Source organism: Merops nubicus, unplaced genomic scaffold, assembly GCF_000691845.1.
Source record: "Merops nubicus isolate BGI_N331 unplaced genomic scaffold, ASM69184v1 scaffold15022, whole genome shotgun sequence".
In the NCBI taxonomy this organism is placed as follows: Eukaryota; Metazoa; Chordata; class Aves; order Coraciiformes; family Meropidae; genus Merops; species Merops nubicus.
In genome coordinates this window covers 40,109-53,972 of record NW_008593052.1, presented here as the reverse complement: position 1 = coordinate 53,972, position 13,864 = coordinate 40,109, and the positions used below count along the sequence as shown (strand labels likewise).

Genomic DNA, 13,864 nt, shown 5'->3' with positions numbered 1-13,864 from the left:
CATCGCTGGCCAACTGGGGATAACATTCATGCAGAGCATCAGGTAAAAAACCAGTTCCATGTTTCCAAACTCCGCTCGGGATACGATGCTTTTAATGACTCTTTTTTTCAAGCTGAAGCTGGTCGTGGAGAGGGAGGGAAGTGGCAACAGTTGTGCTTTTTGTTTTCTCTTTTCAGGATTGAGGGGCCTTGGGTAGGTATGGGCTGGAACGTTTCTGCTCTTGAGGGTGTTGAAATCCCAGTCTGCTCCCTGGGACAGTCCAATGCGTGTTTGCAGAATTTATCCTTCTCTTTATTGATTTTTTTGGGGGGGGAGGTTGGATGTGTGAACCAGCGTAGCAGTGACTGCTGCTGCTTTTCAAATCTGTTGCTGGAGTTAAATAATTCTTATGTAATGGTATTACAAAACTGCCAATGCATGTAGGTTGAGCTTTTACCATCCCCAATATTGAAAAACACAGTTCTGGAAGCTGGTGGTAATGTGTTTAACTGGGTTTCTTTGCTTGTTTGTTTTGGGTCTGGTGTTCTTTTTTATTTATTTGATTATGATTGGGAAGGGAAAGGGCTGTTCATGTGTGCAGCTGAACTGAGAATGGCCTTAAAGGATGTCAGGAAGCAGTGCTTTTGGAAACACCTCTAACTTCTTACAGCCACTGAATGTTCTCAGAAGGGTTGTGGACCCACCTGGGCCTGGATGGGAGCATTTTGGAGTGCTTAGCAGGAGTCTTCTCAGCAGTCACACTGTCAGATGTGCTGCGAGTTAACCGAGCTTCTGACTCACTGAGCTTTGTCTGTGACCTGCCAGGAGCTCCTCAGAGCACGAGTGCTTCCTCTGAGGGAGCAGAGCTTCAGAGTTTAACGTTGTAAAAAAGAATGATTCCCACAAATACTGTCAGAGCAGCAGACACAAAGCTTCTGCAACCTTTCTGACTATCTCCTGCCTCTGTTTTTTCAACTAAAGCCAGCAAGCCCTTGTTCCTCTGCTGTGCCTCCCCAGGGGATGTGTTGCCATCCAGACCATTTAAAAGCAAACATTGCAGTGAATTTTGCAACCTCGCTGAAGTCAGTGTGTACATCAATACAGAAGTAAACCCAAGTGCCCTGTTAAGCTGTTCTGGAAGAAAAATTGCATAAAATACTGGAACAGGAACTAAGCAGCTAGAAGAATATGGTAGTAATTCCCTTCTGTGGAAACATAGCATTTAGTTACTGTTTTAAAGGAAATAACTACATTGAAACGAGATGTAACTTTTCTGCTAACTACTGAAGTTTTCAGGCACTAAATGTAAAACGTGTTTCAAGAGGCATCAATGGAATAGATCTTAATGTGTAAGGAAGTGAAAATTTCTCAGGGAAAGCTGCAGCTTTTAGTTTTTTTCACAAAAGCAGTTCTCAGCTCCAGGGTGGAGGTGTTCAGGCAGCAGCTGCTGTTGTTTGGTCATTTTGTTGCAAGGTGACTTCAGGAGTTAAAACGAGCGTCATAAAATTCTTAATCCCTTTTTCTTCCATCTTTCACCTTTCTCTGGAAATCCCTGAAAGCCAAGACAACAAAACTCACTGGGGACTGAGGGGGGGTGGGAGCCAGGAAACACAAATCCTACAGTCCTCAGAGGTTGTGCTGGTATCTGAATGAACTTTTTTTTTTTTTTACTGTGTTCTTTAATAACCAGAAGACTTCAACTTTCACTTGAATTGAATAATCCTTCCTGTTCCAGAGACATGTCCTGATGTCAGTAGATGTGTTGCTCTTCATCAGCTTGGTTTTCTTTAGGAACTTCTTGAATGAAATGACACTAATACATGTGCTGCTTAATGAAATAAAAACTCCTTAGCTTATACTAGTTTAAGTGAAGTTTTGAAAATACAACGCCAGTATTCTTTGGAGGCAGAACACTTTGGAGAAGGTTGTGTGGCTAAAATACACCTAGGGGATTAAACTCACAGAGTTCTGAGTGATGCTTTCTCTGCTCTCCCCCAATGTGTTCTGAAGCTGAAGAAATACCCATGATAATATGGTTAAAGTTGGAACCTTCTCTGTTCCACTTCCTCATGGGTTTTACATTGACCCCAGTGTGCTCGTCACATAGTCCTGATGTTTTGTGTTCAGCGTGCACCTTTGAACCAATTTATTGTGTTTAATTTCTTCCCAGTCAGCTCTGAGATGGGCAGCAGGGCTGTGCTCCTGGGGTTGGTTTGACAGGGTGGACTCCAGTGGTCGCTGGTTCTGTGTGTGCATTGATTCAGCTCTCCACAAGTGCCTCTTTTCCTGTGGTTCTCTGGGTTTTACTCTCAGGAAGCAGGGTAGATGTAGCCCTCATGCTGCCATTCCTTTTGATTTTTTGGCAACCTCTGTATCTGCTTCTTCAGTTATAAATTCCTGCTAGCAAGAACTGGTCTTATGCATGCAAAATGATTTAATTCAGTTTGGGCTTAGCTGGGATTGAATTGAATTTGTCCCACAAGAATAGAAGTGGAAGGAAGTGCTGGGACATGCTGGGAGGTGGGGGGTCATTATGGGGTGTCTAAGTCTCAGTTTCTTATAGATAGGTTTATATTACTGTATTTTTTATTTCAGACTTGCAGAGATAATGCAGCGAGGGTCTTTGCCTGGAAGACTGGTTGGGAAGCTCAGTAGCTTAAAGATAATGGAAACTCAGGAAAAATAATTATAGGGTAATATAGGTTAATGCCTGCCTAGAGCTTGGGAGGTCGTAATTAAAGGTAGAGGGATTTTTTTAAATTGTTGAATCCCAGATACTTCTTTGTTACGTATGTAGGCAGACATCTGTCTCTGGTGGTGATAAGACTCCAGTGATTTTTCTACCAAATGATAGCATTTCATCCTGTGTTATTAAATAGCTGTGAGTGTTGTGAGTCAGGATTTATTTACGGGCTCCTTGCTTTCCATTTTTATGGGGCTGGCTGTTCCTCCTTGTCATTCCGTTGTGCTTGACGTGCAGCTCTGAGAGCAGATCTCGGAGTGGCTTTAGTAGGGAGGACTTGCAACAACTTTTCTCTGCTCCCAGGGAAGTAGATAGTGTCCTCTTGTTCCCAAAGTGCCTGGTCTTTTTATATTTTACCCAGAAACTTTCTCTTGCCTTTGTGCTTTTCCCTTCTCCTGCAAAAGGCTGGTTGGGGAGGATTAGGTGTTTAGATAGAATTAAACAAAGATGCTACTTTTGCATGTTTAGTGTATGTTGGAAATTCCTCTTGGTTCTTGCAGACTCTACCAGTAATGATGGAATCAGGCTTCTTTTCTAGATTAGAATCTCTGAACTCCTAAGCAGAATTCTCTGAGCTCCTAAGCAGAATTCTGCTGTCTGCAGCTACAAATACTTAATCCCTAAACTTTGCGTTGAAGACGCTTCCATCAGGCAGGGCTTGACTGCAGAACAACCTTCTCTTTATCCCCAAAAAGCAGCAAGATGAAGTCGAGGGTCAGAGCCCACCAGCAGAAGTTAGAGCTGTAACTCACCTGGGACCCCCAACCAACCCTCACGCTGTTGGGGCCAACAGCCACGACACCTGCACTAGGGTTGTTTTGTGCCATTTATCCTGCAAAAATGGGGAGCAGTCAGAACGTCCCTGCACACAGGGGAGTGCAGAGGGACAAGCTGACTCCTGATGAGGAATGGCCCAGCTTGGGTTTGTCTTGGTTCCTATCTCCTTACAAACCCAAGCAGCCATCCAGTGCTCCCAGGGGGAGAGGAGAGTTGAGAAGCTCCTCTGGGAGCAGTTATTGACACGGAGCAGGTTTTTAGGAGAATTGCCTGGGGTCTCTTGGCTGGGGTCTCTCGTGCCTGCTGTGTGTGTGCTCTTGAACTGGAGTGAAGAGCCAGTTGTGCTGGTGGTGGCCCCTGTGGAATTCCACTGACTGGATAGCCTCAGACAGTCTGAAATGCAGTGAGGGTAATAAGGGAGTTGCTTAGCAGAAGCAAATGATTTTAGGGATTTACTTTCTTTGAGAGCATGTTTAATTAATAATTTGAGACAATAGAACTCTGCAGGGAATGTCGTTTTGAATGTGGGGAATTTTTTGCATATAGTTGGTGAAGAATAGTGAGAGCAACAGGGCTGGGACTGGTTTTTTTTCTGTGTTTTGTCTTTTGGCAGTGCAACTTCTTCACTGGGAATTTGCCTTCAAGTGCAGACAGAAGGTAATTCTCCTGGCAGCTGCCCCTCTAGAGCTCTGCTACGCAAACTGTGGTGCTTGCTGCTGCAGAAGTGTCTGGGTTTGACAACATTTGGTGCCTCTTGGCAGGGCTGGTGACCAGCGTTTGCCTTGTAGTTGTGGCAAGGTCCTGTAGAAAGATCCTGGAAGCTGAGGAAGCAGAAATCCCATTGAAGTGACAGTTGAACACTGCAGGACAGATTTCCTCATCTGCCCATGGAAAGCACTTACTGTTTGAGTCCAGATAACCTGGTCTGTTGGCTGGGCTGGAGTTGAAGGTGTGGGGCAAGCCTCAGTCCCTGCACCACATGGTGGGACACGTGGCCCTGCTCTTGGAGAACGTTTTCTGACACAGGTTTCACTAAATCTGTTGAATTTTCCTGGGTCCTTCCTTGGATGGCAGTGAACAGGTTAGGGCTTTTCTGGGCTTGGTGCTGAAATGGCCGTGTTGACTTGATACCCAGATAACTGGAGATAATAACTTGCTGAAGTGAAGTGTCTGATTTGGGTGACTGGTTTTGCAGAGATGTCTCTGCGGTGAAGGGCTGGCTTGGGAGGGCAGTGGGGACGTTTGGTTTAGTTTTCTGCTTTACATAGCTCTTCAAAAACTCCTCCTGACATGGAAGGAGCATGAGTAATTGGCTAAGTTGGATATTGGAAAATCCTTTTCTTTTCCAGGGGAGAAAACCCACCCTGAAATGTTCAGAGAGTCAGTTTAAGAGTTACTCTGAATGTGGTTTTACTCTCCCTGAGAGGCAGCTGCAAGGTGTCTGCCTCACGTTGGGGATGCACAAGCGACCTGGTGTGCTGGCTGTGGGATTCCTCTGTGGTACATCAGCTCTGTAGGCTGCCTCCTTGCTGTGGTGCTTGCTCAGGAAGAGCAAAGATATTTTCACACTATTGAATTTGCAAATTCAAATGCTTCAGGAAACATCAAGTACTTGAGTGAACGTATTACACCCAAGTGTGCTTTGAATAGAGCTTTGTTAGGGCATCTCTTCTGCTTGTTTTCTTCCTCCCCTCTCTCCAGCTTTGCTTTCCCCTTATCAGCTCTCTTGTGGTTTGCTGAGCTGGCGTGACCTATCTGTGCTTCTGCAGAACAGGTTGTGATGCTCAGTGTTTGTGGAAATGGGTGAAACTTCATGAGATAACACCACAAACCATCCGCAGCGGCCTCTTCCTTGCAGACCGGCACTGTGAATCCCGACTGCTGCTCGGCAGTCTCCTCAACAAAGAGCTGTTCCAGAGCACTGAATGCAGTGTTGCCTGGCTCTGAAAACTTGCTCTTGGGTGGGTGCTGAGACAATTTTATAGCTGTCTTCTCTGAGCAATGATCTGGTGGGTCTGCGATGAACAAACTTGCCTTTGTGTGCGGATGTCATGTGATGCTGCGCTGCCTCCCGACAGGCGATCTGCTCGCAGATATCGTGTTGCTCCTCTTCCTTTGTTAAGGGTAACACTTGTTCTAGGGCAGTTGTTTTTATTGGGAGCATCTGGCTGTGTTACTCGCCCTGTGCAGAAGCTCCAGACCCTGATTGTGCAATGGGGTGATGCTTGACTGTTGCTGAGCCCTCAGATGAGCCCTTCGCTCCGCTGTGACATGGGGCCACTCGTACATCCCTGTCTGACAGGAATTCTGAGCTTGGCACTGGGATGAGACGTTGCTGCCTCCCTTGACACCTTTTTCCCCACTGAATTTAAGCCTTGCAAGGTCAGAGTAGGGGTGGGGGTGAAGGGAAGAGTCTTCCTGGGGGTCAAACGAGTCAGATCTGAGTGTAACCCTGAGTGCTCGCACAAAAACATCGACCCACACGTGGGAAGCAGAACACGCCGTTCCCAGGGTACCCCCAGCTCCAGCAGGGCAAAATCACTCTTCCTTCCATGTAATCCAGTATTTTGGAAGTTTGCACCCCAACGATACATGCCCAAGATGTGGCAGTGTGAATTCCACGTTTAATGAAGTGCTTCCCTTGGTGGATCAAGGCGAGGGGAGGTGCCATGGGCTGGGGAGGCGAGCGGTGCCTTTCTCCCTGTTATTTCTGGGCCCTGGCTCATTAATCCCCTTGGCTAGCTGCCACGGGGAGCATTAGCCACTCCACACCTCCAGTCGCCCTGTGCCTCCACTGCTGATGGTAGTAGCAGTTCTAATGATGAATCCCTTACTACAAAAATAGTAGTTAAACCACCTAATCCTGTCTAAGACTTGTGACTTCACGTTCTTTCTTTGCCGACTATTGTTAGAGGAGAGGACTAAAAATAGTGCTGTAATCAGTTGATGGAACAACCTATTTCAACTCTGGAGCTGGTGGTGGGTGACAAGCCTGCTGTTGACACTGGGCGGTGCTTTGCTGCCTGTCTTCTCCTCCTTTCCTCTCCTGGCTCCTCTCTCTGTGTGTGTGTGCACCCAGGGTAGGTATTTTTTAAACTAGGAGCTGTTTAGACCAGCCAAACACCAACAGCCGAGTAGGAGGCATTTGTTTCCATCTGAAATTTGTAAACCTTTGGTTAATTTAAAAAGCTTTGCAGCACTTGATTTAGATACAAGTAGTTCAAGTATTCAGGCTGTTCAACATGCCTTTTTTTTTCCTCCCTCTTCTCCATTCTAAGTATGTTTTATTCAGGTAGCAGCCTGAATGTTTTTGAGATTTCTTGTTCTTACTGCCTCAATCCTGGTGTTCTTGTAGTAATGTTGACCTTTTTTTTTTTTTGAGGAATGTTTTACTAGAAAGTGAAGAGCTTGTTTGTTTTTCTGTTACGAATTGAGCATGACTTAAAATGTGCAGGCCTAATGGATGGAAACTTTGACTTTTCACACATGCAGAGTGCATGTGAGGTAAAAATAAATACCCAAGCAATCATCACACCATTGAGGTGCTCTAGGTAGGCACCCGTAATACAGGTGTGCACACAGGGAGAACTTGTAATCTGTCATCTCTTGTCTTCTCACAGAGCCAAACAAATGCTCTTCATCCCAGGAGCTGAGAAATCCAAACCTTTTGATCTGTCCTAAAGCACAATTTCCTGCGTTGCTCTGGAGGAGCAGAAAAGTCAAACACAAGTGGTCTTGTAGCAAGGGGGTCCCATGAAGCCTGCACAGAGCTCAGGCTGTCGAGGGGCTCCTCCAGGCATGCCAGGAGCACAGCCAGCACCAGCACCAGCTGAGGAATCGCCCCTGCAGTGGATTTGGGCTCCCAGCACCCAGCCCTTGGTGGCCAGGCTGGCAGTTAAGTTCAGGGTGCTTTGCCCAGATTCCCTACAGTAGCATCTGTGGGATTCCAGGGAGCTGGTTTCCTTGGCTGACAGGGCTGCTCTGTAATTTACTGTAGATCAAAGACATTCTGAAAGCAGAGGTTGACATGTTCCATCCTCGTGGAATTGTCTTTGCAGCACCCATCCTACCATGGGTGCAGCAGATGCTCTCCTTGGGGGCTTGCCTCCTGGTCAGGAGAGCTGGGGGAGTGGGAGGAGTGCCCTGACCTGTGGGAGGGACACCTTGGGGATAGAGAGATCCTGGTGGGAGGCAGAGCTGGGAAGGTGGCTTTGGAAATGGGGCCACATGGGGAGGGCGTTGGGAGAGGAGGATGGGGAAATGGGAGGGCTGGGGCTGACAGGAGCAGCCTTCTGCTTGTTACCCTCTTTAACATAATTGGCTTAATAGAAATTGTTTAAACCCTCTTCCATCACTGTTACCACTAATAAATGCAGATATTTGATCTCTTTAATGTTGTCCAGCATCAGAAAATAAAACTCATACACCCTCAGGCTTCAGGATGCACTTGTAGGCAATTTTTTAGATCATCACCTGAATATCTCTCAGCTGGTTATTTCTCAGCTTCTTTTTTCTCCAAAAGACACTATAGTTTGTGTTTCTTCTCCTGTATGTTTGTTTGGGGTTTTTTTTCGCCTTGTTTAATTCCACCTGTCCCTTCTCTTTCTGGGAAGCATCACTTGCATAAGGATGAAGAAAAAAAAAATCTTCTTTTTCAGAGTGAAATTTAGCCTTTGATAGTTTTGCTGTGTGGCTGGCTGGGTGAATATAAATTCCACATCAACGAGGATTCCTTAATATACAAGGCCTAGAGTACAATCCCCTGAGATCCCTGTAGACCACAGACTGGGATCCAGTATTACACTTTGAATTTATATATAAAGGTCATATTAGCAACCATATTTGCTTAATATAAGGTGCAGTATTAACACTGTTTGTTAACATTAATATTTACTTAAAACTACAATGCAGCTACTTTGGGGGAAAAAGCCCTTGGATTATTCTAGAATAAAAAGCACGGTGCTGGAAATGGGGAAGGTAAATAGACTGTTGCTTTCATGTTAATTTGTTAGGTCCTTCAAATCTCTGTTTAGTAATTGCCAGGACAGTTGGGGGCCCTGGTTCCTGTGAATTTAACTGGCTGCAGAATTCCTTCTGACAAGTGCCATTTAGCCCCCTGGGCCTTTGTTGTTTGCTAGGTTAAAATGACCCTGAGTTTTGGGACCCGGCCGTGCAGCGTGTCCTGGCAGGCCCTTGGTGTTCCTGCTGCTTTCTGGGGGCACGCTGGTGCTTCTGCAGGTTTTCCTGTTTGTCCTTTGTCAGCTCTGGGGACAGCAGCCCCTGTTTTGGGAGGCTCGTTAGAGGTGTTGGTCCTGGTCTCTGTGTTCCCTCCCCTTTCGCTCTCTGGCGGGGAATTCAGACCCTTGGGTCTGACGTAGTGCTGGATGATCACCTGAGTCTCTGTGCTTCTGTAAGAGACAACTTCAGAACTTGTCAGTGCTGGCTGTAGCTGTGACCGAGTGTGCTTCAGGTGGGCTCAGAGGAGGGGGTGACTCTGGGGGTGCTGGTGGCCAGCTGGCTGAACACCAGTCAGCATGTGCCCAAGAAGGCCACCAGCATCCTGGCTGGTATCAAAACCAGCGTGTGCAGCAGCAGTAGGGCAGTGAATGTGCCCCTGGCTTGGCATTGAGGGGGCCACAGCTTGAGTCCTACGTTCAGTTTTGGGCACTTGACCTTGAGGGGCTGGAGCAGGTCCAGAGAAGGGCAGTGGAGCTGGTGAGGGCTCTGGGGAACATGGCTTGTGAGGAGCAGCTGAGGGACCTGGGTATGGTTAGTGTGGAGAAGAGGAGGCTGAGGGGAGACTTTATTGCTCTTGACAACTCCCTGACAGGAGGTTGGAGTGAGGTGGAGGTTGGTCTGTTCTCCCAAGCGAACCAGAGGAAATGGGGTTAAGTTGTGCCAGGGGAGATTTAGGTTGGATATGAGGAAGAATTTCTTGCCTGCAAGAGTGGCCCAGGCTGCCCAGGAAGGTGGTGGAGTCCCCATCCCCAGAGGAGTTAAAAAAATGCGTGGACGTGGCACTTGGGACATGATTTAATGATTGTGAGAGTGTTGAGTTGATGGGTGAACTTGCTGATGTCTTTTCCAACCGGAGTGATTCTGTGATGCTACAAAATGTCTCTTGTGGTGTGGCAGGTGAGCAGCAGGTCCAGTGCCAAACAGTACCAGCACATAGAACATGGTTATAACCCTGGTATAGCTGTAAATATTCCCAAGTGTTCCAGAGATGGGTGAGGACTAGTGGCTGTGAGCTTTGGCACCAGGAAAACCTTTGCTGCTGAGTTGCTGTCATTTGAGTTTTGCAAGTGGGCAAGGCCTCTGGGGCTCAGGAGGCTGGGGGGTTTACTGGGGAGCCTGGAGGTCAGGCTGGGGGTCTGACCTGGCATGGCTGTGACGAGCAGTGTTGTAGCTGCCTCTCGGTTTGTCACATTTCAGAGCAAAGGTGGGAGCTGGTTAAGGGGGTTTTGGAGAGGCTGAGCTGACCCCAGCCCCAGCCTGGCAGGTTTTTCCCTGTCCCTCAGCATGCTGGGGGCTGTGCTGCTTCCAACATGCAGGCAGCAATTATTTCTGAGTCAGTGAAGTGGCTGGAGCGTGTTCCAGTGACACACATTCCTATAGTAATGTGTGTGGAAATTGCTTTTCTTGAATGAAATTCTCATTAATTTCAGCAAGATTTCCATAATTCCCCCAGAGCATGCCTGGTGTGGGGCAGGGACATTCCTGTGTGGTGAAATCGCTCTGGGACTTGCTTGGTAGCAGTGCTGCTGAGGCACAGAGCCTTAATTTTGTGAAGTGGGCTTCCAAAGCAAGCTCACTGGTTTTGTGTCTTGTTAGAGAGGAGGAGTCCCCAGGACAGGAAGGTGAGGAGGCAGGAGGGCTGTGAGGTCCTGACAGGAAGGTGAGGAGGCAGGAGGGCTGTGAGGTCCTGCCCGTTGGGTTGGGCACGTGCCTGGAGGAGGCTGAAATGGGTGGGACCGTGGGGTGCTGCTGGCTGAGAGCAGGATCAGCTTTTGTTGGATCACTTGGGAAGCAGTTGGGACTAAAGCTGACCTCTCTTCATGCGAGTCCTGATGCTTCTCGAGGTCACCTCCTCCTCCAAGGAACCAGGTTGTCACGTCCTATCCAGATGTCAGGGCATGGCTTCCTTGTGCTGCCAGCTGATCTTGGCGTTGTCTTCTGGATTTCTCTCAAAACTCTGGTTCAGTGGTGAAACAGATTTTATGGTAATCGTGTCTCATTGGTGTTGCTGCTCATCTGTGAAGCTCTTTCTCTGTGGAGCTCCTCATTTGTGGTGTTTACTCCATCGTGACTCCGCTCCACGGGTCTGTGTCCATGACAGGTCAGTGGCAGTTAACAGGAGATCCTGGTGAGGTGGTAGATCAGCCATCTCGTTGAATTACCATTTTGGAGCTTGCCTTGCCTTGTGGAATACTGAGATGTGGGAATTCTGTTCTTTGGCTCTATGTTTTGGTGTTCCAGAAGCTACCTGTTGTTCTTGCAAAGGGAGGTGAAGGAGCCCTGTGGTATTTGTGTAAGAAAATGAGGTGAGGAGGTGTTGCTGTTTAATATTATAGAGGTGGGGAAGTAAGAACAGGTCCTTTTGGGTACTGTCCTTAGAAACCAAATAGTAAACTGGCCTGTGTTACAAACAAATGGATACAAAGATCAGTGGAGATAAAGGAACTGGGTGACGGAGAGAGAGGTCTCAGAATTTGGTGGTTCTGTGCAGTTTGAGTATACAGCCCCTGAAAGTCAGGCACAAAAATCTGATTTAGGAATTGTTTTCATCCAGAATTGTTAGGATTGATGGAAGAGAGATGATGAGGGGTGTGAGTTAAAGGCCTGTAATGAGTAATTTCTTCTGTTACCTGACCTCCCACAGCAGGTGGAGAAAGCAGTGTTAGTTTTTTCTGCTTTTGCTGGTGACTGGGGTGCAGTCTATCTGGGAGGGGATGGAGGCAGCCCGTTTCTGCTGCGTGCCATTCCCAGGGAGGCTGGGACAGCAGTTTGCCATCAGAGACACGTTTGGAGAGCAGCTTCCTGCAGAACCTTCAGAGAAGGCTGAAAATACTCGTGCTGCCCGAGGTGTGCAGTTAAAGCAGCTGGGTATGAAACTGCTGGAGTGCACTTTGCTTTCGTGTTGATCCCACTTCTTGCCCTTTACCACTCTTCTTATCTTGGTCTCTGGAGTAATCGACTGTCCTGACATCGTTTGAAGACAAACATGCTTCTCCACCTTGGAGACAGAGCAGGGCTTGGCAGTGAGGAGCTCTGTCTGCTTACTGGGCTCTTGGAGAAACACAGATTGTTAATTGTTGTGTCTGGTGGAGGACTGTGAACTCACACTGAAGGCTTTGTCCATGTTGGTGGTGATAGTAGTAGTTACTCCAGCTCCAGCTTCTCCACCAAGCATTCAGGGCAGCATGGGAGCACGTGGGTGGGAACCCCACATTTGGGCTGCAGCAATGGCTTTAACAAGATGACAACACATTTTTCTGTTCAAGACCAAACACTTGAACAAAACATCTCTGGAGATGTTCTCACATCTAATGTGCACAAATAGAATACATGATTCTGGCATTTTAAAACACGTTTGGTGGAGAAAGGATGGCCTTGTACTGTGCCAGAGTACTGTGGAGAAGGGTGAGAGGGGGGCTGGGGATTTAATTCTTGTTCAGAAGCTGCCTGGATGTTCTGCACGAGACCATCACTGGGGAGCTGAAGCTGTGAGGGCCCTGAGCCTGGCTTGGCAGCAGGAGCTGATAGCACTGGGATATGATCAAAACAAAACACAAATGTTTCTTAATATCCTTTTAATCTATCCCAGGAACGTCGTGATTCTGTCTTCATTGTGGCTTTGTTTTGAGGTTCCCATAGCACAGCATCCACCTTCGGGAGCTGATTTGTTTTGGAGAGGTTGGGGCACACACACTGAGCAGCCTCTTTCACCAGCACTGCAGGTCCTGGCTCCGTGCCACCACGGCTGCATCTGTGGTTTGCTGGGACATTGCTTCAGAGTGAAAGGAACAAGCATCACCTTCTGAATCTCTTTGTGCAGCTTCTCCAGCCCTCGGGTGTCTCATTGAAGGAATAATTTGCTACTGTTCAGCTTTTGTGGCTTGGCACATCTGGGGGCTGCAGCACTTGCCATGAGTTCAGCTTGAAGTGCTTTAGGGAAGAATTTGGTCTTACTGACTTCTGTCTCCCCTGAGACGTGTCCTTTTTGGCAGGTCAGTGATGGAGTTGGCAGTAAAGGCAAGTCTTTGGTGCTGTAGTTTCTGGGAGGTGGAGTCCTGCTTTCCCTCTGTGTTTGTGGCTGATGTGATAAGTTACTACTGAAGGTGACAAGACTGAGGCATAACTGCAAGGAACTTTGCACTGAGATACTGTAAGAGGATGGTGCCTTGTTTCTAAACTGTGATTCTCACTGGCTGGCCATTGAGGATTTGCAAATTACATGAATGCATATTAGATAACAATAAGTTACTAATGTTTTGCAAAGTAGTGTTGTCACAGCATAGTGGAAGAATTCAGGCCTGAGGAGACTTCTGGAGGCTATCTGTGGTGCTTTCTCTACATCTGGTGTTGGAATCCTATCTTAAAACAGGAATAAAGCATAATCACAGCAAAGCCTTGACTTGATTCTGCTGGAAGTACAGGGAGGAGTGTCACAAGTCGGGGTTGAGGCTGTGAGTGTGGTGTGACTGCTTAAGCACTGGTCCCTGGCAGGTTCCTGTATCAGGTCGGTTGGGTTGCAGGGATTATGCAGACACTGAGGAGGAGGTGTGGAGTGTTCTGTGCCATCGTGCTCGTGGCTGTTGTAACAAGCACTGCTGGGACCCAAGGAGGGCAATAGCTGAGTCTGAATCCCAGCTTGTGGCTCAGCTTCTCTGCTTTGTCCTCAAGCCCATAGTTGGGTGATTTTTCTTCGCTTCTGTGACTGTGCTCAGTGGCTGCACCCACAGGGGCTTGCCTGGGTGAGGTCTGGGAATGAAAATTAGAAGTGTTTCCTTTTGTTTTCAACATACCCAGTTAGCTAACAGTTTTAAATCACTGCTTTTTTTTAATGATTTGGTGAAAATGGACTTAGCACATGATCCAGAGCAGAGGCAGGGAAGGACACTACCCCCTGAAGCAGATGTATGGCTCTAGGCCCTTCAGGTGGGCAGGGCCATGTCCCTCCTGGGGCTGTCCCCCCACTCCCACAGTGCCTGAGCTCTTCCCCACCTGAAGCTGGGGGGGCTCCCTGCTTGGCTGTGCCCTTCCTGTGCTGTGGCTGGCAAGTCTGGGGCTCCTGGCATAGCCACGGGGCTGTGGGGCAGCCATGCCACGTGCCAGCAGCCTCTGGGGCAGGAAGGAAGGGCT

The 13,864-nt window shown here is 47.8% G+C and overlaps 1 protein-coding gene across 1 annotated transcript in view; it reads left to right on the top strand.

The window, feature by feature from the left end:
- Positions 1-13,864, top strand: part of LOC103768218 (pumilio homolog 1-like) — a 53,382-nt gene that overhangs the window by 331 nt on the left and 39,187 nt on the right. The window contains 1 exon segment of the mRNA XM_008935360.1: positions 1-42. This exon segment is cut by the window's left edge and continues 14 nt beyond it. Within this exon segment, the coding sequence (XP_008933608.1) occupies positions 1-42 (42 nt within the window).